General features: G+C 53.7%; 1 protein-coding gene across 3 annotated transcripts; it reads left to right on the top strand.

Annotated features, from left to right (window-relative positions):
- Positions 1–46: 46 nt before the first annotated feature.
- LOC144947094 (DCN1-like protein 1) lies at positions 47–19,828 on the top strand. 3 transcript variants are annotated; one of them, XM_078876289.1, is made up of 7 exons: positions 47–140; positions 9,873–10,089; positions 12,259–12,427; positions 12,556–12,686; positions 15,701–15,783; positions 16,654–16,750; positions 17,781–19,828. In XM_078876289.1, exons 1-7 carry the CDS (start codon positions 78–80, stop codon positions 17,858–17,860), a joined length of 840 nt encoding a protein of 279 aa, XP_078732415.1. In that variant the 5' UTR covers positions 47–77; the 3' UTR covers positions 17,861–19,828. The 3 variants fall into 3 exon arrangements, with proteins under 3 accessions (XP_078732415.1, XP_078732417.1, XP_078732416.1); XM_078876291.1 differs by lacking the exon at positions 47–140 and adding an exon at positions 4,051–4,281; XM_078876290.1 differs by lacking the exon at positions 47–140 and adding an exon at positions 7,763–7,995.
- Positions 19,829–25,153: the final 5,325 nt, after the last annotated feature.

The raw sequence follows: 25,153 nt of genomic DNA, 5'->3' as shown, positions 1-25,153 counted from the left end.
GAGGGAGGCAGCAGGAGGAGGAGGAGCAGGAGGAGGAGGAGTGTTGGTGGAGGAGGAGGCGGGCCCGGGCTCTGCGCATGTGCGCCCGTGCGGGTTGGGGTGAGGGTGGTGGTGGTGAGACACAGCCGCGTCCCGCCATGGTGAGTGAGCCGTCCTCGTCTCTCCCTCTCACCACCCTCTCTCACCAAACTCCCTCGCCCCCTCGCTCGCCCCTCCACCACCACCACCACCACCTCCTCCTCCTCCACGTCCCCGGCTCCTCCGCAGTCTCCCCCCTCTCCCCTCTCCCCCGGCTCGCGATCCTCACAGCCCCGCGCCGGGGTCCGTCGGCCCGGGGGCCCTGGCGGCCCTGGCGGCCCCGGCTTCTCGGGCAGGGGGTGGTGGTGGTCCTTGTGTTGATGTTGGTGGATGTTGGCGATGGTGGAGGTTTGGTAGCGATGGGGGTCGCGGCAGCCGACGGCGCGGGGTGGGCGAGGGGCCGGCCCTCTCGTTGTGGCGAGCGCCGCGGCCTCGGGGGGGACGTGCAGGGCGCAGGGGCTCGTGGTGGTGGTGGTCGTGGTGTTCGTGGCGTTGATGTTGGGCGATGGTGACGTTGTTGATGGTCGTGGTTGGTCAGGGTGATGGTGGTGTGTGTGTGTAGCCAGAGGCTGTCACTGTGACGCCGAGTGGGGAGGCTGGGCCGCTTCGTGGGCAGGCCCGTGGAGACGGACTCGTGTGTTATTGTTGATGTTGTTTGTGGTGATGTTGTGACGATGTTGGCGATGTTAGTTGTTGATGGCCATCAAGGTGTTGACGCGTAGCGACCGGCTGTCACCGCTGCCCGACTACTGCGCCGTGCTAGGCCCGCATTGCTGTGTCTGGCCGCAGGGACACGGCAATCTTGGACGGCGGTGTTGGTGTTGTTGGTGTCATCAGCGATGGCCGTGTTGGGTTGTTGTTGTTGATGTGCTGCGGCGAGGAGGCTGTCGCCGTGATGTTGAGTTGACAGGCCTGCCCCGATCGTCTTTGATGTGTGTCCGTGTCCATATGATGGTCGTCATCGCTCGTGTGTATAGCGTGGACTGTCAACACATTGACGAGTGTATGAGGCTGGCCGGAATATGGCAGGCCCAATGGTCGGGGTCACGGTGATTGTTAGTGATGTACATTTGTTGATGTTGGTGATGATGATTGTTGTTGTGGTAGTAGTTGACGGTGGATAGAGAGTCGAGGCTGGTCTTGCTGTGGCCTAGCTCAGTGTTTGTTATCGTGAGAGGCTGGGAGAGCGGAGTCAGGACCAGACCCCAAACACTCGGGTCAGGGGTCAAACGTTGGCTCCTTCACACTGCAGTCAGATGTCAAGGATGTACCCTAATGGCTTGCTCAGATATGCTCCATAAACACTGGGTTCAGGGTTCAAAGGATATCCTAAACATTGGGGGTCAAACTGATTGCCTAAATAAAGGGGTCACAGGCAAACCATAAACACTACGACCAGGGTTCAATTCTGACCCCAGACACTACCATCAGGGGTCAAGGGTGACTCAACACCAGGGTCAAGCATATCGACTGCACCCTGTATCACGAGGTCAGAGGTCACGCCTGGGCCCTGACCCTGTTCTTGGGCCACGGTCCAGATTCCGGACGTCCTCGTAGGTCAGCCCAGCAGTTACGTGTTTGAGGGCTCCACGCTGGGCCTGCCACTTGAGTCTCTTACTAGCACTTGCAGATCCATTTCCCCGAACGCTTACATGAATTGTCATTTAAGTCATATAATGCAGTCTTTTTAAAACCTCATTTGTAAAGTCTTGTTTATACTGTATTATTTGTACTGTCTCATTTGTACTGTAACTTGTGTTCTGTCTCCATTGTATCACCTACCTGGTATATTCTGTCACGTTTCGCCCTTCTGTGCACAGCATTAACAGATAATTTGCATAAACAGTAAATCATTATTCTTACATACATAATTCTATGCGTGTATCACGAGTGTAAGAATACATTTCAGTGATATTACATGCCTACTTCATGTGTGTGTTTCACTCAGAACCTGCCCCTTCTGTTAAGTTAACTCGCAGTAAGATAAAGTTCCCTCCAGATTTCGAACCCCACTGAATGAGCCCAAATGCCCATCGATACTGCTCCCCTCCCCTGACGCCGGGTAGCTTGACTCAATCTTGGAGGATGCCCTTCATCTCCGCCGTCTGATTTCCGCTGGAAGTATCGAGGCCTCATCCACATCCAAACATATGTGCAGAGGAACTGAGCAGCGCTTTCAGCCTTCACTGTAGATGCCCCCAGAGGAGCCATCGGCCAAATAATCCACCTGTCCTGAACTTGTCATGGCACAGAGGGCCCTGTGAGTGTGTTGGGCTAGAGAAGAGATGGAGTGATGTGGTACAAGAGGATGTGGAGCTGAGTGGACTTAACTATGACTGGGACCAGCAGTGTCAAAATTGGTCTCTGTAGAGGAGGCTGGTGAAGGACGCTACTAGGCAGCTGGAGGCAGTCGCCCTCCAGCAACATGGGAGGGCAGAGGAGCAACGCTCACAACAACGAGCGGAGCGTCGGGTGGCTAAAACACAGCAAGTTGGCACAGTAGGGGGAACAGGTGGTGCATCGGTCACTCATCTCTCAGTCGACCCATGACACCTGGGTCTGTCCAGTGACCTCCTGCCAGCGGGCGTTTGACACTTCACGTGGCTTTAACGTGCACATAGCCTGGCACAAGCGCCGTGGTGACGTCACCGCCACTTAGTGACGAATGGCGGTTGTTGTCGGGAGTGGTAGGGTTAAAGGGTTAGCGCAGTGCGCTATGAACCCGGCATATGGAGTTCAATTCCCGTTCACGACCAATAATGGTGGCGAATACCTTAACCAGTTCTGGACTTCCACCTCGGTCGACTCAGCCTTAAGTGAGTACCGAGTGCGGGATGTAAACATTGGCACTGGGGAAGACACAGGCGGCAAGTGCGGGCCTTCATAGGTGCTCACTAACAACACTTGACCTAAGTCTTTAAAGGCTTTACGGGGGATATTTGTTTTTGTGATGTCCTGTGACTTGCTGGAAAGCCTTTGCCATCCCAGTTGGCATCAAAGGTCACCCAGCCTGGCTCAAGTGTCGTCGTGATATCGCTGCAAGTTGATAATGAACGGTGGTTTTTGTGCCGTGTGTGCGCGGGAGGATACTGGCACGTTGGCCTTAGTTTTTTTGTCTTCGTGCGCTTTCTTCCCCATCCTTCCAGAGATTCAAAAAATGATATTCTTCTGAACCTGTTTCTCCTACCATCCATTGCTAACCCCATCAGATATTGATGTTGTTACTGCCAGCAAATCGGGTATTTGCTCCTTCGAAAAGTGTATTCTCTGCATGCTTACACACTGACAACAGGTGCATATTTCCACGCGTACCTTGCTGCCCTTAAACGATAACCAGTCACTGCGGGGGTTAAACCGAAGGGTGCCATCAACAGGGCTTTAATGTTTCATTCTGCACGGCGCCTCTAAGTGGAGCTGGGAACGCTCAATGCTTTGATTCAGGTATTTTAATCAATACAATTGTGCCTTATTTAGTAATAAACTTACAGGCCATGAGCGACCCCCGCTTGAGCCCGCCCGTGTCGGCTGGCCGAGGGATTGAGCCGGTGTCATTGTACAGCTCGGCGAAGAGCACGGCCATATATATACACTCGCCGAGTACAGTGCAAGGCAAGCATGTGAGGCATGCTTGCCAGACCCGGCCGGCGGCATGGCACGGCACAGCACGGCGCTGCCACGGCGGGCACAGAGGACAACTCGGTGTGAGCGACGGCGCCGAAATATCACGGGCGCTCTTCTCTATATCGCCTTACGCCGATTGAGTGGGGGCGGCACAGGATTAACCAGATCTGAGGAGGGATGGGAAATTTTCTCGGAAAGTGCAGGAACTCCGCAAATGCATGCAGCAAAGGCGGCTCGGCAAGCCGGCGCCTTGAGCGAGCGGCATCTCCCGGGCTTGGCGAGCAACGGGCGCACGACTGGGTTCCGCCAGACGCGCGCGCCGGCTCTGTCCAGGCTTGCGCGCGGGGGGCTTGGTGTTGTGGCCTGCAGGGCGGTGCTGGCGGGCGCCTGGAGCGTTTGTGGACAATGAGGTTGAAGCGGCGCAGAATGGAGTGCGCGCGTGCCCGGCTCCAGTGAACACCCGCGATCATGCACGGCCACTTCAGCCGTAGAAACACACTCTAATTTTGGCTTCACCGTGTCCTTGATGTGCCCCGCAGATTTTCAACTCCCAGGACTCGGCAATGAAAATCAAAGTTGAGTGTAAGGCAGTGTTTTACGACTGCATAGGTTTTGGCAGATGCGCTGCACGGCTCTCCGGCGCGCTATCGTGCTGCGTCGTGAGCGGTTCGATGTCTGACTTCTCGCTGCACATGCTGGGAGCTTCTCCAAGAAAAAGAGCGAAACGTCAGACATCAAGCCGAACAACACGTGGTGCAACCTGGAAACACGTCGGATAGAACGACATCATTATTATTATTCTTACGGGGCTGTCAGAGGTTTTCTTCCTCCTGCCTGACGGAGGCGTCACATTTTCCTACAAAACTGACACTCTAGACCTAATGTCGCCGGCAGCTGAATCGGCATCTAAGGCGCAAACCGAACACCGCCATATAACGAGCAAGCGAAGAAGGAGCAGCTAGAGGTGCTCGTCGCTTTTGCAACGATCTCTCACAACCGCCGTGCGAGCCACTCTTAAGAGAGACCCCTCGCAGTGCTCTACTCTGAGCACGTGGCACGACGGCGCCACCGCTGCTATCCTTTTTTTGCTACGATACGCGCGGCGCTCAACTTCAGCCAGAATGCTGTTCCGGGAATGATTTTGACATGCCAGATACCCGTTTCTCCCTTATTTTGTCAAAAACCTGTTCATAGGATTCTCTAGGCACGATAGAGGAGTGCTCTGGATAGGGGGCGCGTCTTGCGCTCACGTGTTAGTTCTCGTGCCTTACGTCGGTAATCCCCACTCCGAAACCAGCCCAGCAGCTCTCAAGGAAAATGTCTTGTGATAAATTAAGCCGCATGAGTGTCCAGCAAAGAAAGGGCCATTCTAAAAATATTCCCAGGCTTCGAACAAATTCACCTGCTCCCTCACACCCTCCCTCCCCGCCTCCCTCCGTCATTTGATGAATTGTGACGATTCATGGTCTTCAATCATTTTAATGATCGATAATTAACGTCTACGAAAAGGTCGGATTATTTCTTGCCGCTCAAATGAGCATCGAGACGTTGCTCATCCCCTGTTTTTGCAGCGCCTTAATCAGTGGTAGAAATTCCACATCCCTTTGGCAGGGGTGAGGCTCTCTGTTAGGATAAGCCGTTGCCACTTCCACACAAAGCGGTAACTATTTTATGGACCCCGGAGGGATGATGGGCCGAGTCCACCCCTAACCAGGATTTTAAGTCGTAACCTTTCGATTGCGAGCCGCTCGCGCTACCGCTGAGCCACCAGGCTGGATCGCATTATCGTGCAACATTATGTAATCTGCATGAATTGTAAATAATTTATTCTTCCACGCAGAATTCAACGTGTGTACCGTGAGCATGAGAATCGGTTTCTGTCGGCAAACTGATGAATCGTTCCACGCCTAATATTTAGCACACCAAGAGCACTCCCTGATTCAGGTGTAAGTTCTATGTGTAAGCAAAAAGGCAGCACTTTGTTGCTTTCACGGTGGTGCATGCCACTCGTGGTTCGAGATGGCACAAGCCCTGGACACAGCGACCGGAGCGGGCGGACATGTAGACACAGGGAAATCCAGGGTGGAAACGTGGACACGGAGAAGCAAACTGGACTTGTGGACTTGGGGACAAGAGTGGTGGACATGTGTACACAGATATGATTATTATTATACTTGTTTACCCAGCAAAGTATCACTGAGTGAACACGTTTTTTCAAGAGGGTCGTACCAAGTTTTCTCAGTTGGGAGGAGGGTGGGGGGTGGCGAAGTTCCTGCGGTGTGATCCCAATTGACTCATTTGCAGGTAGCCCTTCAGCATTGGGATGTTTGACCGATACCAGTTGCATTCTACGTGTTTTTTTTTAGCTGTGGCAGGAGGAAACCGGACAACCCGGAGGAAACCCATGCAGAACACGGAGGAGAGAGTACATAGAAACTCCACACAGAGAGGCACCCAAGTCAGGAATCGAACCCAGGCCCTTGCTGTCAGGCACGAGTGTTAATGCTGCGCCACCCTTTTGTCCAGTTGACACCGAGACAGGCGGGATGGATATGTGGGCTGGGTGGTGTGTGGCAGAGGGCATGACCCGGACAGTGATCTCGATGCATTTATCACTTCCTTGGTCGTTAACAGTTCGAGCAAGTTGACGTCGCATTGTCAGCCGATGGCTGCGCGGTACAATTTGGACTCGTGTAGCGTCGTCTACATGTGAACCACATCGCAAGACGCTGTACAAAGAGGGAACTTTCCCGTCTGTTATTTTGAGGGGGGGGGGGGTATTCAGAGGTTGGAAGGCGACAGAGCGCGGAAAGTTTGAGTTTATTTTTATGTTACACAGATCACGGTCCCGCTTAGACGGTTGCCCCGCTATTCTCCACTGGAGTTCCGTGCACAACAACAGGGAGAGGAGACGGCAGTACGGTATTTGTTTTTCTCAAAAAGAGAGAGTCCGTGGCTGGCAGAGAAAGAGGAAGTATGAAGCTTGTCCGTAAACAGCTTCTGCACACACAGAGGAAGGGTGATTTCTGTGTGCCGTGTTTAGAGTCCGTGAGAGCTGGGATGTCCAATTATATGAGCAAACGATTACTCCACTGATTATATCGGGTCCATTACTCAACTCATCGGACAACAGGAAAATGTTGAACAAAAAAGTCTCATCTGTTCCCAAGTGTGCTGCTGGATAGAAGACAATGGGCTGGGTTTAGTGACGTCATCGGCATCATCGGCCGCGTCACGCTTGGAGTGGCTTGCAGGGGTTTTCTCGGGCGGACACCAATTATTACCCCAACACAAAGACAAAGATCCCCCATATAGCCTGTAGCAGGTTATTGGGGCAAGTGCTGTTAGCGAGCACCTATGAAGGCTGGAAACGGCACACGAGGGGGTGGGTCGCCAACACCATTCCCGGCCGCCTTTGTCTCCCAAGCGGCGATGTATACACACCGCACCAGCTACTCATTTTAGGCTGAGTCGACCTAGGGAATGCCCAGGACCGGTTCAGATAATCGTCACCGGTGTTGGCCGTGAGCGGGAATTGAACTCGGGTCGCCGGGTTCATAGCACAGCGTAGCGCTAATCAATACACCACCGCTCCTCAACATACACGCACACACAAAAAAAGAGTGATACGACGTTCGTTCAGTGGATTCGTCGACTGAACTGTACTTATGGTGCCAGCCGAGCTGTAGAGAGGATGCTGACGCAGGGCTGCTGCAGGGAGCTGCTGCAGGGCTGCTGCAGGGTGGAGTTGCTGCAGGCAGCTGTCTGCAGCAGGGTGGAGCTGCAGCAGGTAGCTGCTGCAGGGAGATGCAGCAGGGAGCTGCTGCAGGGTGGAGCTGCTGCAGGCAGCTGTCTGCAGCAGGGTGGAGCTGCAGGGATGGTGCCTCCTGCGGTCGCCCGTTTGAGGCCCCAGCCTGGCCTCGTAATAATTACCATCGCCTCCCGCTGCCGTGGGGCCCGTCGCCTATTAAAAATGCAGGCCCCTTCTGAATCATTTAATTTGCGAGAGGAGGAGGTGATTGAGCGGAGGAGGAGGGGGGGTGGTGGGTGTCTCGGTGATGAACCGGAAGACCCATGCACGCGAGCAAAAGCGCTCACGCCGCTACGAGACGCTGACGCTGGGAAATTGTTGCTCTCCGTTGACCTCTGCGGAGGGGGTGAGCATCGGTTTGCGGGAGGATCCCGTGCGACCTGCGCCCCCGCGAGTTTCGGTTTGCGCCATGGACAGCTTTGATTGACGAGCAATGTCCGAGGATGTCTTGGGCCTCCTCAAGGTTGACTCGGCCTTAACTACAGGTACCTCGTATGGCGTGTCAACATTTAGCACTGGGAAGAAATATTGGGTGGTTGGTTGGTGCTGGCCACACGTGGTGGTCTTAATTGGTGGTTTTAATTGGTGCTCGCTATCAGCGCTTGCCCCAACAGTCTCGTATTGACTCTATAGGTGCTCTTTGTGTATGTACCTGCGTATGCCAACACGCTGCACAGTGCACAGGTGCTGCATCTGCCAGTTAGTTCAGTTAACCCATGACACCTGGATCTGACGCGTCGAGCCCTCGACACGTCACGTGGCCTCAAAGCGCACCTAGCCTGGCGCAGGCACTGTGGGGACGTCACCACCACTCGGTGGCGAATGGCGACTGTTGTTGTTCAGGAACTTGGTGATGGTGGGCAGTCGTGGGTACGACTGACTGCGTGGCCCGGATACAGACATCCCCTGTTCACCCCGGGGTGCCACAGGGATGTGCCTTGTGCTCTTAACGGTATCGCGCAGCTGCGTGTGGCTCGTTACGTTAATTTGTTTGCGTAAAGCTTGGCTGCACTGCGCCGAGCCCCAACAGGACCGTACACACGCAGTTGCATGATTGCCGCTCCTGACCAAACACAATTAAAGTGTGTGTGTGTGTGCGCGCGATCGGCTGAATCAGAATGTTGACAGGTGATGGGAGCTCACGGAGACAGTGTGCCTCCGCACGTAATTTAGATTTGATTTCAATACTGAAAACGGGTTTACGGTCAATTAAACGAGCGAGCGTAAAAACAAACAACCGCGCGGGGTATAAATTAAAATGTGTTCTAAACGGGAGTAATGCCCCTCGCCAAATCACCCGCAGTGTCGACCGGTCTCGTCATATCTCAGAAGCTAAGCAGGGCTGGCCTGAGATGGTGCTTGCTTGGGTGACCACCGCACACAAACAGGCCGTCAGAGGCGGCCGCGGGGCTGTGTGACCCGGACTGACCACCGTGGTGAAGTATAACACCCACGACCCGCACGGCGCGGCGAGGCCCTCACGCGGCAGTGGATTGAGAACTCCGCGTGCGGGCAGGTCACCGTTCTCACGAGGCTGCTTCTGCGACTGCGGTGTCACCGCAGCAATTGTGGCGGCGAGTTCACTCCGCGAGGTCCATGGGTTGGAGGGACATCGTGTCTGTGCGCAAACGGACGACGCGGCAGCGATGGTCGGTGTATAATTTATTGCGCAATGCTATGTGTGCGCAATGTCCCAGTGTATCGCGTTGCACTCGCAGACATCATGAGGACACTTTCCATAAACTTCTCTCCAGCTGATCACTGCACACGCGATCGGCCCAGCGCACATGGCAGACTCAGCATATTCCCATTTTCAGCTTGAATTATCGATCGGTGCTGCCACCATTCATAACCAGCGCCGTCGGGGCTTCTCAGTCTGCATGGTGCCTTTCGTTTACATTCTGGAGTATGAATGATTAATAATGCCCTTTCTTTGTTCAAGAAAGTCTCGCTGAAGTCTCATGACTCTGTTTCAGGAGGGTCCTGCATTGGGATGCTTGGCCAGTTTCATTCGGAAGTGTTTGCCTTGTGGAGGAAACTGGAGTTTTCAGACAAGAGCCTGCGTATACGAGATGCTAATGCTCTCAGATGGATTCAGGAAGCCATTGCTGTACTGCCATCTGGTGTGGAGTTGGGTTGCGAGGTGGCCACCTCATGTCGAGTTGGGTTATGGGCAGCCTGCCACTCCATTCGGAGCTGAGCTGGTCCGGGAAGTACGAGCACATCGTTAACCGGCTCCGGAGTCGTGTTTACGATTACAGCAGAGGCGGTGACCCAGGGGACGGACCCCCCGCGACCCCGCCCCCCCCCCCTGCCAGCGATGCTGACCGCGTGCCGTGTGGCGTGCGTGCGCCGCGTGCAGTACAAGCTCAAGTCGACTCAGAAGGAGAAAGTGCGTCAGTTCATGGCGTTCACGCAAACGAGTGAAAAAACGGCCATCGCCTGCCTCGCGCACAACGACTGGAAGCTGGAGCTGGCCATCGACAACTACTTCCAGAACCCTGACGTCTACTACAAGGACAGCGTCAAGAGCTCCGTGGACAGGAAGCGACTGGAGCAGCTCTACAACCGCTACAAAGGTACCGGCGCCGCCGAGGCCCGGCGGACGGCGGGCAGGATTCTTGTCCTTCCCCCGCGCCTCCGACGAACGCGGCCGGCTACGTACGGTGCGAGAGAGGTTCAACTTACACGGACAATTCGACGTAGAGCGGTCGGCCACTCGCCCATTTATCCCAGGAACTGGATCGCCGGCGGTCGCTTTCCCTCCTTGTCGCTCGTCTATCGAAACTGCCATGTCTCGTGTCCCTGTCCGCTTCACTCGCCGATTCCTCCACTCGTGCCGAGGACTCGGTCTACGAGACCATTTCATCTCCTCATCCGTACGGTGTCCCGCTACCGCCACCATGTTGCATAAGTCTATTTTCTGCTTCTTTTCTCGCACTGCTCCACCTTGGAACTCACTCTCATCACCTCTCTTTCCCCAAGTTCTTATAATAACATTGCTCAATAAAAATAACAAAAACCTATTCACACTGATCTATCACAAATGTAAAAAGTGCTCTTTGTAGCTGGCAACTTGACGATATGGGCCTTTGGACCTGTGCTCATTAACCGCAATACCGACTATAATCATCACCCAGGAATGTCTGTCCTTAACACTCGTGACGTCACTCCACATCGACCAGCCCACCTCATTAATAATCATGAGCAGGTGACGTCCTCCAAATGGACACCCCCCCCCCCCCCCCCCATTATTATTACCTACTATAATGAGCCAACAATGTCTGTGTGCAACGCTCGTGACGTCACTCCACGTCGACCAGCCCCCCTCATTAATAATCATGAACAGGTTACGTCCTCCACATGGACCTGCCTCTTATTCATAATAATTAGCGGGTGACGTCACTCCACATGGGGGGCCGAGGCGCCTCCTCCCCCCTCAGCGTCAACTTACCACCCTCACTACAAAGGCAGAACCCTCACGTCACACGATCTCTGTGACGCTGTTGAGACATCGAAGTACAAAGGACGTCATGATGAACAAGGGATTATAACCTTTAAATAAAATAAGTCTGTGTCACCGTGCCCTGACAAATCGCACACGAATGGATGCAATGAATATCACGTCGCGATCTGATTTTCGCTTGTAAGTTTCAGATTTACTGCAATACACCCGTCCTTGGACGGGCAAAAGCCTCGTTAAATATATTTGTCGGCGTGGCTCAATCTCACTGCCGCACCACGGGCAGCAGTTAGAGGGGGCGGGGGGACGATGAGACGGGTAGAGAGAGAAATTCTCTAAATTGGCTCGTGCAGAAAAAAAAAATGGCCTGCGTAGAGTTGTGACCTTTGAACCGGCGGCTTAGAAGCGCCATGAATCACTGCCGGTGTTTGAAGTGCAGAAGGGCTCGGCGCTGCCGTCGTACGGGGGAGTGTTTTTAGCGAAACATCTGTTCCCATTTGGGGCCGTTTAAGAGTATACAGGAAAGGGGGTAATACTTATTTGTTTAAGTGCTCGGCCCCTGATGGAGCGGCTCGCGCAGCGTAGGTCGAGGTCTCGGCTGCGCTTGCCGCTCACGCACCGCGCAGATGGCGTTGCGGAGAAGGCGTGTGCCCGTGCGGCGGCGAGTCACGGGTTAAAACGTTACTTCTCTCGCTCACGATCCTTGCATCGTATTGTGTGCGTTAGAGAATCGATTATTTACAATCTGTGAAGATAAAATGCTAATCATATGCTGATGTTCAAATTCGGCGAGCGAAGCGGACAACCACAAACAAGACCACGGTGACTTCCTGTTAAGAGGGGCATTGAGGCGACGCGCTCATCTCACGTTTACACTCCTTAGGCAGTGGTGGAAATTACCCATTTGCAAGGCAGGCGGCCGAGTTTATCCACGGAACAACCACTGTTAATTCCCCCTCAAAACCGTGCTCATATTTTAGACCCCGGAGGGATAATTGGCTGAGTCAACCCCCTCCCCCCAACCGGAAGTTGAACTCGCAACACTCTGATTGCGAGCTGCTCGCTCTGCCGCCGTGCCACCTGGCCGGTACAAACGAGACAACGAACAATGCTCATGAGACGGTAAAACCAAAACAAAAAGCAATCCATTTAAGAATCACCACCTGGTTCCAAAAGCCACCAGCACGTGACCGGATGCGCAATTCCTCCGAGTGCCACGAGTGACCACCCTTGCCTCCCCTCCCTCCCTCCCTCCCTCCCTGCCTCCCTCCCTCCCCTCCCGCAGACCCGACGGACGAGGAGAAGATCGGCATCGATGGCGTGCAGCAGTTCTGCGAGGACCTGCGCCTGGACCCGGCGAGCATCAGCGTCCTCGTGGTGGCGTGGAAGCTGCGAGCGGCCACGCAGTGCGAGTTCTCCAAGAAGGAATTCCTCGAGGGCATGACAGAGCTCGGGTGAGACGTTCGCCCCGGGGCGTCCCGTAGCCACGCGCGGGGAGGTCGGGCCCGTCGACGGGGGGTGGGGGGCCCCGACGCGCGGCGTGACGCGCGTGGGGGTGTGGTCTCGGTGGGGACGAGTGCAGGTGCGACAGCGCGGAGAAGCTGAAAGCGCTGCTGCCGCGGCTGGAGCAGGAGCTTCGAGACCAGGTCCGGTTCAAGGATTTCTATCAGTTCACCTTCAACTTCGCCAAGAACCCCGGGCAGAAGAGCCTCGGTGAGACTCACGCGCGGCGACGGGTCGGCCGAACTGGGCAGGCAGCGCTCGCGCGGGATAGAGGAGCGGTCTCTGGCGACGATCGCTTTAAGGTCGTGCCGAGGTTATCCTTTGTGTTATTACGATGCTTTTTACCGTGGAAAGTATCACCGAGTCCCATGACCATTTCGGGAGGGTGCTGCCAAGTTTTTGCAACAGGGGATGCAAATGATTGCTTTGCAAAATTGCGGTTGAGTAATTTGCGGTGTAATTGTTTTCGAATTTGGACCATGACGCCGGCATGCAATGACCTCATGGGATATTCAGCGTCGACTGTGAAGCAGATTGCGTGTTTTTGTACGGGTAAACGCACCCGGTAGCCTTGGTCAGGGCAGCCGCTGGATTTGAGATGTGAACCCCTGCGCCGGGCGGCGAGCGTGCAACCGCTCGCTGTCACGTGGCGAGGCCAGGAGTCCGATTCACTGAACCTCGGTACGGACTGGGGAGGCCCTCATCCAGCAGTGGATTGACAGGAGAGATGCACAATTACACGTGCACCCCAGCACTGTGACAAGGAGACAGCGCCCCACGTTCATTCGAGAAGGAAGCCGCTGGGGCAGTTTTTGACACCGGTCAAGTCACCAGAGAGACACCGGAGGGAGCCTCGTTTGCGCTGCCTGGCAGTCTGGCTGCTGTGCGTTGCACCGTCACTGCCAACACCGGTGGCCACCGCCGCTGAGCTCACTTACTCATGTGGTGATGCTTGGAGAGCCCGCACAATCAAAACAAGGCTCCATCTCGTGGCGGACAGCACGCATCACACCGTGCACAGGAACTGAGTTAATTAAGGTGGCGGGGTGCTGGCGCAGTGGTGACAGCTGGTGCCTCGCAGCAAGTGTCCGTGGGTTCGATTCCTAACTCGGGTGGCTTTTTTTTATGGAGTTTGAATGTTCTCGCTGTTCTGCATGGGTTTACTCTAGCTCCTCCGGTTTCCTCCCATAGTAATAAAGAACCCCACAGAATTTAACTGGTAATAGCAAAATATCCCAGTGCTAGAAAATTACCTGCAAAAGACTCGATTGGGATTACACGAGCAACATCGCCCCCCCCCCCTTACTCAAAAACTTGGTAGGATCCTTCTGAATGAGTCTCGAGACTCTTTCCTGGGTAAACAAACGTAATAGTAATACTACACGGGACGCTGTCGCGAGATTGTGCGCACGTGGAATGCCCTTCCCCCGTGGTATCTACGCGCCAACCCGCTGGGCAGCGATGCCATCGCGCGGGATTATCGGAGCTGGCTCGCGTCCGGCACGGCGCAGGCTGTCCTGGCGGCATCGAGTGGCCGTGCTGTTACCGACTAAAAATAAATGTTACAGCCGTTGTGGTGTCAATAGGCCTCGGCAAGGTAAGGTAATTTACCCCTTTTTACCGGGTAAAAGGGTAAAGGTAAAGGGTAAAGGTGTCGACATGCCAAGGGGTAAGGTAAAGGGTAGGGTAAAGGTAGCTCGGAAGAATTACCCGGTAGGGTAAAGGTAGCGCGAAGTATTACCAGGTAAATACGGCACCTTGTTTACCGCTAAAAGCTCCGTGGCGCAGTCCGTGGCCTCCATTTAATAAGTAATACAAAAAAAACTTTTTTAAAAACACGCTTTTATTAAATGTACTAGTAGTGGCAGAAATCCACAACTCCAGGAAGTGGCCCCGAAGCTTGCCATAACGTAAGGGACCGTGGCCAATTACAGCCAACGTCAGTTGAGCGTGGACAATTAGACCCAAGCCGAAACATAACATATTACAAAGATTTTTAAAAATATATATATGATAGAATATAGTATTGTCGTCAGTATGCCATAGGTATACCAAGTGTGCAGTCGATACCACATTAGGAAGTAGGTTAAAATTGAGTTACAAGATTTGAGGATACGACAACGACAACAACAACAATGACAACAATGACAACAACGACGACAACAAGCGTGTAAAATTGGAATCATCGAGAGTATTCTATATGAATAAAGCGCTCTACCTAGCATTTACCGTTATAAACCTTGTTCATGTGTAGTTCCCTAGTAATTACCCTGTAATCGTGTAATTTGTATGGGGTAAGGGTAAAAGGTAGGGTTAAAGGTAGGCTCGTTGCTTTTTACCTTTTACCTTACCTGCTAAAGGGTAAAAGGTAAGGGTAGAGTGATTGTATTGTGGTAAGGTAAAAGGTAGGGTAAAGGTAGGCTCGTTGTTTTTACCTTTTAACTTTTACCTTACCTTGCCGAGGCCTAGGTGTCAACATGATTTAGATTGAAAGCCCTAATGCAATTGTGATAGAGCCCCCTGCAGCGAACCACGATAGCACTGCAACACTGAAGAAGGAGGATTCCATTCCTTAATTAATTGTCCGTTTTTGTGAAATTGTTTTACCTCGAAGCCAGCTCAGAGTGACTCGCGTCTGTGCTTGCATGTGTGTATAAAGATGTGGAGTCGTGGTGCAGTGGTTAGCACGCTGCGCTATGAACCCGGCAACCCAAGTTTGATACCTGCTCACGGCCAACACCAGTGACGATTATCTGAAACGGTCATGGGCCTCCGCTAGGTCGACTCAGTCTCAATGAGTACCTGGTGTATAAACATCACCACTAGGGAGACAAAGGCGGCCGGGCGTGGTGCTGCCCACACCACCCCCTCATGCACCGTGACATCTTCCATGGGTGCTCACTAATGCCATTCTTTCCGACAGTCTATGTAAGCTGTCAACCCCTTATAAGTGCTCTACCTTATTACAGACCAATTCAGACCTTATTGGTCACCCCGTGCCCCTTATAAATCTCAACGTTCATCCTACAAAGTCCCATCGCAAGGGAGAAACACAAACAAATAGACAACATTTGTTTGGCACTTATTGAAACGGCTGTACGCCGTATGGACCTGAACTCAATTTCCCTGTACAAGAATACGGGGCGAACCGTGTGGGTTGACAGCTATGAAGCTATGCGCGGGATCTCTGTCTTTGTACATGCGTGTGTGCGTGTTCTGTACAGATCTCGACATGGCGATCGCGTACTGGAATTTAATACTCGCCGGCAAGTTCAAATTTCTAGACTTGTGGAACAAATTTTTGCTAGTAAGTATATTTATATATATATAAGTACGTACTTTGTTGTTGCTGTGTGCTCTCTGGTATAAACACGATTGGTGTGACGTCACGAGACAGGGCCTCTCTTCAGATCTCTCATAGGGGGGGAGCGCAGCCATTTGTGGAGAAGTCCCATTGGAGAAGTCGTGCAGTACACAGACTTGCACAACAGGGGGAGTGTAATGCCGTGCAATGTTACACACCAGACGGTGTTCTATCCTTTGTGTGTGGCAATACCTTCAGGAGCTAAATGCCAATGTCGCCTGTTGTGCGTGAATGCTGCGCAATGTTGCGCAACTCCGTTAGCAACGCGCACGCGGACACCTTTGCGCGTGCTCGATTTGTAAGCGACGCACTTCACGACGCACTCGCGGACTGTGTTGCAATCGTGATGTGGCCGCGGGCGGAGATAACCAAGGGGTGGTGGGTGGGGCCTCTGCTGCCGTGAAGGAGGTGGCCAGACAAGTCCTTGTAGTGCAACAAACTCGACCAAACGCGGACGAAGCCGTTCCCCTGGTGATTTGCTTAACGGTGATTTCGAGAGCAATTCGGTCGCGCAGCAAATTGGCTGGGGCGTGCGGACGCAACCATGGGCCCTACCAGGAGTTAATTTCTCACCGGATATTTTACGGCCAGACGAGAGAGACTTGAGGGGGTGGCACGTGTGGAGCGGCAGCCACGGCCAGACGTGGCGTCCTGGGTCGTCGACCCGCACAGGCCCGGCCAGAACTAGTTAAACCCTGGGCCGCACAAACGTTGAGCGAGCACCACGTGCAGCTCCGAGAGGGCCCCCTCCCCCCGGCCAGGGCGGGGGACTGGCGACCGTTGAGCGATGCGTGCGGACACCGTGCCCCGCAGGAACATCACAAGCGCGCCATCTCACGGGACACGTGGAACCTGCTGCTTGACTTCAGCAACATGATCGCAGACGACATGTCCAACTACGACGAGGAAGGTGGGCCCAGCGCTAGAGCCCCATCACCTGCCAACGACTCGATTGGGATTGCACCGAGCCTCATGGCCCCCCCCCCCCTACTCGAAAACTCGGCGTGACCCTCCTGAAAGTGCCTTGAGACTCGTGCTGTGCTGGATAAACAAGCGTGATAAATAATACTAATTTCAATGTATGAAGGCGTCTAAATGCAAGCGTATCTCAAGACCTAGTCAAATGGCACGCACGTACGGACACTCCCAGACCGCACTTGCGCAGGGATGTACATGCACACGGAAGAGAATGATCGCCCATTTAGCCTGTAGACCGTTGGTGCAAGTCTTGTTCGAGAGTACCTATTCAGCCCAGCACAGCCTACAGGTACTCATTTAAGGTCAGCCTAGGGGAGGCGCACGATAGGTTCAGATGTCACTTGCGACTGATGTTAGCCGTGGCCCGGGACGCAAACCCAAAGCATCAGGATCATATTTCAGTGCTGATCACTGCACGACCGCCCCCCCCCCCCTCCCCATATGCTCATCATCAACACCCGCCATTTGCCACTGAGTGACATCACTATACCTCTTGTATCAGACGAGGTGCACTTAGTGACCACGTGAAGTGTCTAAGGTATGCTGATAAGAAGTCACAGGTCAGACCCAGGTGTCATGGGTTCAAATTTATGCCGAATAAATTTGAACCTAAAACAAAAAGGGTCTGCCTGACATGACTGGCAGATGCGCCGCCTGTGCCGACGGCTGTGCCACCTTGCAGCGTGTTTATCCGCCCATTCCTCTGCTCGTTGCGAGCATCGCTACTCGGACGTAACGCACCCGCACACACGCTACCACGAGCCAAAACCGTGACGGTGCAGCTAGTGCTGCTAATGAGGACCTCGCAGGAGGCTGCAGCCACTTTTTAGAATACGCCACCCAAGCTGAGATGTGGCCCAAAATTACTGGAACATGACCTGACCTCCGAAGCCTTCAAGCTCTCACCTAACCCCGTACACCTGTGTGTGCGTGTGCTCTGGTGCGTCCGTGCGTGTGTGCAGGAGCCTGGCCCGTCCTCATCGACGACTTTGTAGAGTACGCGCGACCCGTGGTCTCAAAACCGCGGCGTACCATGTTTTGAGTTTTGGCGGAAAATGACAGCCCTCTTCTGGCGGAGAGTCGGATACCCGAGAGAAAGAGTGGGGGGGGGGGGGGTAAAAAGGAGAATTTGTTTTACGTCTGTTTTTAAATTACAGCACAAAACACAAAAAAAAGAGAGAATTGTATTTCATAAAATATCAACAGAATTGCCAATATTGTGTGCATATGATGATAATTAAAAAACAGAGATAGTTTAGTTTCTACCAAGAGTCTAACAACGACGAGGGGGGTTGGGGCGGCGTTGAACCGAGAGTTTGCTATGAATTTGCTCATCACGCGTGGCCCCCGTGCCGGGACCTCGAGCACGAGAATCGAGCTGGGCCGGCGCCTGCGGCTCACGCGGCCGGAGGCTCGCCATCCCCCAGATCACCGCTGCCGCTAGGGACGAGCAGCTCCCACACAAAAAGCTCTATCGTTTATTTCAAGGCGACGTTTAAAATCGCCCGCTAATGTATCGATCGCGAGTTACTTTTTTTTTTTGCCATTGATGAAATAGCCCGATATTCGAGTTTGTTTTAAAGAAATCGTCCGAGAGATAAATTATGTTACCCCGTGAGAATCGTGTTGTCGCAATCGGGTCGCCGCCTGCCTGGCGAAATCTAACGTCGCAAAGTACGAGTAAATCACGAGTCGGAAACAAACGCTTCACTGGACATCCGGAGACTTAGGGCCACGACACCGCCCGGCGCAGTGGCGAACATCTCGTGGACGACCCTTGCCTCCGATAACGATCTTTGGAGTCGAATCCATCTTCCAGGGTCCAACTGTGAAAGCCGTACCCTCGTATGACAAAAGGCCCTCCTCCAAACGAGCGGAGACTTGCAGCTCGTTCTCCACGATACGATCAGTCGTTTAAGCTTTTGCTGCTTTTACCTGCGGCGGGATGAACTTCTCGCGAGCACGTGCAGCCGCCATCCTTTTGCTGTCCCCCTGTTTGCCACGTAAATGCGGCAGGGTCGTGGGTCGTTCTGACCCGAGCTCCCACCCACGCCGTCCACCTTCTCATTTCATCTTCCATGTTGTCGCAAGCGTCCATCCGCCCTCCTCGTCCCTGGCAGTGACACGTGTGTGCGCGCGCTCCCGCTTCGCGACATCGGCCGCACGGACCAGGCCAGACATTCGGGATTTGCTCTGTGCATCCGCACCGTCTCGAGGGATGCGAGAACGATCGTCTCGGACTGCAGCGCGAGATGGAGCGGCTCGGCTCGGCTGCGAATCCGGGAGGGTAAACGAGACTCTGTCCCGTGGCCTCTTGGAAAGAGAGAAAGCGCAGCGATTGCAGTTGCTTACTTAGGCCGACGTCTTGTCGCCGTGGCGCAGATCCGTTGACCGTTAAATTTCAAAGCTCGTTGAATTCCCTTGTTTAACAACAAAAGAGAAGGCTACCATTGCCGGGGCTGCCGAGAGGTTCCTGGAGGCCCGGGTAGAATGCCACGTCGGGGGAGCAGCCCCCCTTGTCCGTTGGCGTGAATTAAAGAGGCCCGTTGTGGGGCCCTCTTGGGTGCGAGGCCCCCCGGGGAAACGTCGCCACATTTGCCCGCCCCACCTCCAGGCTGGGCCACCCCGACGATATCAACATTTAAGTGGCGGTGCTCGAGAGGGGGGTGGCAGTAATTCAATGGCCAATTCTCACCAATCGTGAAGCCTGCTGCGGTGTGCGAGACATTTACATTGGGTTGACATTGTGTGTATATACATTAACTTAACAAACAAACAAAAACTGTTCACAAAGAAATGCTTGTGGCAACAAAGATGACTGCTGCGTGAAGATGATGTACAGTTTGTGGAGTGAGATGATCGATTATGTAAATGCATCTTACGGGAGCCAAGTGTCTGGGGGCAGCACTGGCGTCGCGGGGAGCGGTGTACGACGTGCCGGCGTGGCGAGGGATTGGCGGCGCAAGGGTTTACTCTGTGCACTTTCCATTAAAGAGTGTTGCGAACCTGTGAGGAGCCATCGCTGAGCACTCGCCGGCACATCGGGGTGAGTCCGTGAGTCCGGACCAGAGATGTGTGTCTCTCGTGGTGCTGCGAGGTGCCCAGGGCATTGCAGCACAAATCATGGATTCAATCCACAGATGGGATCCAGTGGTTTGCGTCTGCCTGTGGATTGAATATAATGTGCGGAGCTCTGACATTTCACGCCCCTTGTTATGCGTGGTTTTCGGTACTCCAGATTTCCCTCCCGCATACCGCTCGCAAGTGGGATTGGCCAAATATCCAAACGCAGAACCATCCTGAAAACGTCTTGGAGACCTTCATTGGCAATTCAAGGCCATTATTGGTCCTGCAGGCCCCTATGAAAACCTGTTTGTGAATGGTAGTAACCCACCCAAGCACTATGCAGGCTGAACTCTGCTTAACGTCCAACATCTCGCAAAGATTGGTTGCATTCTGCATTGCGGGATAACGCAGTGGGCGTTGCAGCAAATCACCAGTTGCGCTGTTCCTCTATGCTGCCCACCTTCACCAACCCCCGTTGACAAACGTGTTGAAGGTCAAATAACTCGCATGACCTGCACGCCATGGGGAGGACCTCATCCAGCAGTGGATTTACGGGTTGTACACGACCTACATCACTATCGGTACCACCACAGGTTGGAAAACCTGCATTTGTTTCGGTGCGCAAGTAAATCTGATAAAAGGCACATTTTGTGAAGTTATATCGCGCTGATATTTCTTTGCCAAGACGCGGTGATGTAGTGCCACCGACGCACGGGCCGACCCCGTGGCGGTACCAATCCCAGTATTGGCTCTGACCCGTGGACTTGTCAGCAGCAGCAGCAGGAGGAGGGCACTGAGCTGCACTTGGGTTCGCTGGTGCAGCGTCGCTCTCCGTCTCGACCACGCGGAAACGCGGCCCTGCCGTCCCTTTAACCCCCCCCCCACCGCCACCTGTGGGCCTGTTGCCTATAAGACAACGGAGTGAGGACTTCCCACTTGCATTCGTGCAAGGGGTAAACACCACTGAAGGCATTTCGTACGCACCGGCACTCGAGGGGGGTGGGTGGGGGATGGGCTTTGCGCCAGATCCGAAAGTCATTTAATATCGTCATTTGTATTGATTTGCAATGGCAGCTTCGATGCGATCACCGCGACGAGTGCTGTCATTGCAATTGACCCCATGTCTGGCTAGCATGGCCCAGCACTGCAAACAGATGTATTTATAGCTCCACCTCGACTTAGATTCTCGGTGGCCCAGACGCGCGGGAGGTGGCTTTGTTCACCGAGTGTACAGTCGTAAGAACGCGTCCATTGATTTTTTTTAAAATCCGTTCTTGTGCCCGCGGTGCAATGCGTCGCCCGCATGAGAATTGATTTAATCAAATTTACGTGAAATGTGCACAAGCTCTCGCTCACATTTGGGCTACCCATGACGCGCAACAACAACAACAACAAAATGTGCACCGCCGTGTCGGAGACACATCCGAGACTCGAAATGACCGGGCGTGAAGACAAGTGAATCGCAAAACTCGCGTCGTTGGCGATTGAAGGGGTTAACCATTGCGTCACACGCCCAATAGGCAAGTGGAGATGCGTGTGAATTGATTGTGCGTGAATTGACTTTAAATTCGTGTGCATTTTACGTAACGGCTCCTTGACCCCTGCAACAACGAGAGGTGCTACTTTTGCCACGGTTAAAAATAATGAATCGAATCGCGACACCCCCCACCACCCCCTACCCCACCTCGTCTTGACAATTCATTGAATCCATGAAAGTGTTCACCGCGATGCGCCGAGGAGCAGTCGCACGTGAAACTGGTGCAACGAGCGGCCACGGTCGTGGTTGTTTCCTCGACTCCGGCCCCCGGCTTCACTTTGACGTGAAAGTAACCGCCACGCCGCAGCTGCCAGGGAAAAACAATCCGACATAATGCGCGTGAGAACATGTACATATCTACACGCGCACACACACGCGCGCGCGAGCGGGAACGAGGGTTTTAAATTGGGTCACTGGCAAAGGTCATCCGAGCCACCGCACGACTAATTCTGAAGGCCCATTGTGGGATGAATGTTGCAGTTTGGCAGCGGCTGATCTGAACGTATCCCATGCGAACCTAAAGATACCCCGCGAAATGCGATTACTCGTGCACAGGGAGAAAGCAAGGCTCGTGGGATTTGTGATAACTTCTGCAGTTTGTTCGTCTCCATCGGGAAATAAATGTTGGTTGCATTGCATTTCACTTCTTACGAAGCCACCCCCAAAAATCCCCACGCTGGCTATGGGTAAATCATGGATGTCCACAAAAGCAAATGAATCTGCTCGCAATAAGAAATGCAATTGAACACAGTTGAAGATTCTGATGAAATTGTTTCCAAAATACAAATGTGTTCATTTGAGACGCCGACGCGATTTGTGGAATTCCATAGAAGGGAAAGGGCCCTGGTTCTCCAGAACGACGCTGAACTCGATTTTCCTCTGGCAGTCATAACCACGCGTTGTGATGTTCTGTTTGCTGCAGCCCCGCTTCTCACCTTTATCAGAAGCAGCGATTAGAACGTTTCTGGAATTTGAGTGGTGCCCGAACCTGGATTTCTGACCAGGAGTTTTATGGCTCAGCAGTTGGGGTGGGTTGGCGAGGGCTTCTCTATGGAGGTGCCAAACAGATGTGGACATGGGATCTGCAGGGGATGAAAGAGCAATTTGGCTTGGTCTGGTCCGGTCTGTGTTTTACACATTTCCCCCCCGCCACAGAAGCCAACTTTCCACTGCACCGTGGACGTGTGGGAGTCACGGCGGGAACGGCTTTGGGATATTGTCGCGTATTTTATAGAGAAGCCGGCGTTTCGGAACAACCTGCACGCCCCACGTGTGTCGAGGCCGTCGCCTTTGCTCTGCAGACTGCGCAAGGCCGAGGGAGCGCAGGGTGGGGGGCCCTGGTGCGTTCCACGCGTCTTCTCACAGCGGACGCAGGAGGAGGAACACGCGAAGGCGTCGCGCAGTAGTAACGGCTGCCCTGTACAATAGCATGCGGATGATGACCCGATGTCAAGTGTGTGTGGAATTATACGAAACACTGACCCATGTATTTATATAAAAAAAAAGCTCAATTGACGTCAGTGTTGTTGTCGATGTCTCTCTCTTTGTTGTTGTGACGCGAGAATGAAGAATGAGTCCTTGATGTAACGTCCGAATATTTTAACGATCATTACCGACTAGAATCACCCATACTGGTAGGAACCTCCTGGTTACACCAGCCCATAGGGGATTATTGTGTCCGTCCGTCCGTCGTGCAGGGAGGAGCTGGGTGGGGAGGGAGGGGCTGGGTGGGGAGGGGAGGGTGGGGAGAGGCTGTGTGGGGAGGGGCTGGGTGGGGAGGGTGGGGCTGGGTGGGCTGGGTGGGGAGGGCCTGGTCACCCCGTGGTGCCCTTATAAAACTCAACGTTTAACCTACTCACGCCGGCTTGTGCCCGCCCTCACAGTCGGGCATATTTGCGGAATACACCACGCCGCCGTTGACCCTGGCAATTGACCGAGCAACCCAACGTTCCTACCAGCTCCCTCCGCAGGAATGTGTTAAATGTCTGTCCCGCGCGTGACGTCACTACACACGAGGCCCACCCCCCTCATTCATATTCATGAGTGGGTGGATTTTTAAACGAACGCAGAGGAAGGTCGAGCTGAATTAAATTATTTATTACGCAAAGTCGCTTCAAATGTGACGTTTCTTTACAGAAAGTGACGGTAAAAAATAAATCTACACAGCACAGTGCTACATCCGTGCGTGACGTCACTGCAAAAGAGCCCCCCCCTTCATTAATATTCATGCCCGTGTGGAAATTCACACGAACGCACAAGAAGGTCGCGCACTCCACATGCCGCACCCCTCCCCTCATTAATAATCATGAGCGGGTGACGTCACTCCACATGCCGCACCCCTCCACAATAACCATTAACGGGTGACGTCACTCCACATGCCGCACCCCTCCACAATAACCATGAGCGGGTGACGTCACTCCACATGGGGCAACCCCCCTCATTAAGGAGCTGAACAATTTTTCTATTGAATATTCCAGATTTACTGCAATATACACCCGTCCTTGGACGGGCAAAAAAGCTCGTGCCGATATAGTTACCCAATCATCAATACGGCCTACCCGAGTGCCCAGACTTTGTTTGGAGGGTTCTGCTACATTGGGATGCTTGACCAAGACCATTAATGACCAATTTGGCTTCACGTGGGAGGAAACACACTAAACAAATGGAGAAACAAAATCCTGCCATCTCCTGGCCACATCCCAGCCCCATGCATATGTAATGTAGGAACTTGGCGGGAGACGACCTTACGGGTAGCACACTCTTTTATTAACACCAACGTATATTACACGGGTGGCTAACTCCAGCCTTTACCCACGGGGTTCCCCCGGCTACACCCACACGGGCTCTTACGCCCCGTAGCCTCTCGGAACACACCCAGCCGGGGTGTCCGTCTCGACTCTGGGTCCCACAGTCTCGGTCCACAGGGACGTCAGACCACGGGTCCCACAGTCTCGCCTCCGAGCCACACAGGGCCCCGGCCCTCACAAGAACAGCGGGACTAGGGGTCTCAGGGCCTACCTCTGAACTCCGTCTTCGGTCTTCGAATGGTTGACAACTTCCCGAGTGCTCCCGCGCGTCCCCCTTTATAGTCCTTCATGCGGACGTCGCTGAGAGCACCCACCCCAGTTGACCAATCACTGCGCGCTGCCCACGATCCTCTTTCCCACCTTGTGTCAGCACGCACAACCACGCACCCCGCGCCGCCCCGTGATCTCTCACTGCGGGCGCGCGTCCGCACCACCACTACACATACAGCACATGGCAAGCCTTGATGGTCACCCATGCAAGTGATAGCCAGGCTCGCGCTTGCTTAGCTTGTGAGATCTGATGAGATTTGGTGGATAACATACGAGGATCATGGCTCAGCGCACTGCACTGCGAACCCAGCAACCCGAGTTCCAACATTCACGGCCAAGACCTAGTGGAAAGTAACATTTCAAGTAGTCCTTGGTGCCACCTTCACCAACCGACACTGACCGGCATGATGAAGTATGGTCAAACAATCCCTATGATCGACACAACGTGGGGGGCCCTTCATGCACCAGTGGAGTGACACATTGCCGGACGATATTGCTCTTAAACTATGTGTGCGCACGCATAACATTTGGCACGTGACCCTGATAATAAAACGACACTCCTGCAACACTGGGCACAGCGACATCACCGAGCTCAATCAGAACCCCGGCATTTCTGCTGGGCTCGGCATGGCAGCACTCGTGACGGACAGCCTCC

Source organism: Lampetra fluviatilis, chromosome 43 (assembly GCF_964198595.1).
Source record: "Lampetra fluviatilis chromosome 43, kcLamFluv1.1, whole genome shotgun sequence".
Lineage (NCBI taxonomy): Eukaryota > Metazoa > Chordata > Hyperoartia > Petromyzontiformes > Petromyzontidae > Lampetra > Lampetra fluviatilis.
Note: the sequence above shows the minus strand (reverse complement) of the source record. Positions and strands in the feature narration are given on the sequence as shown.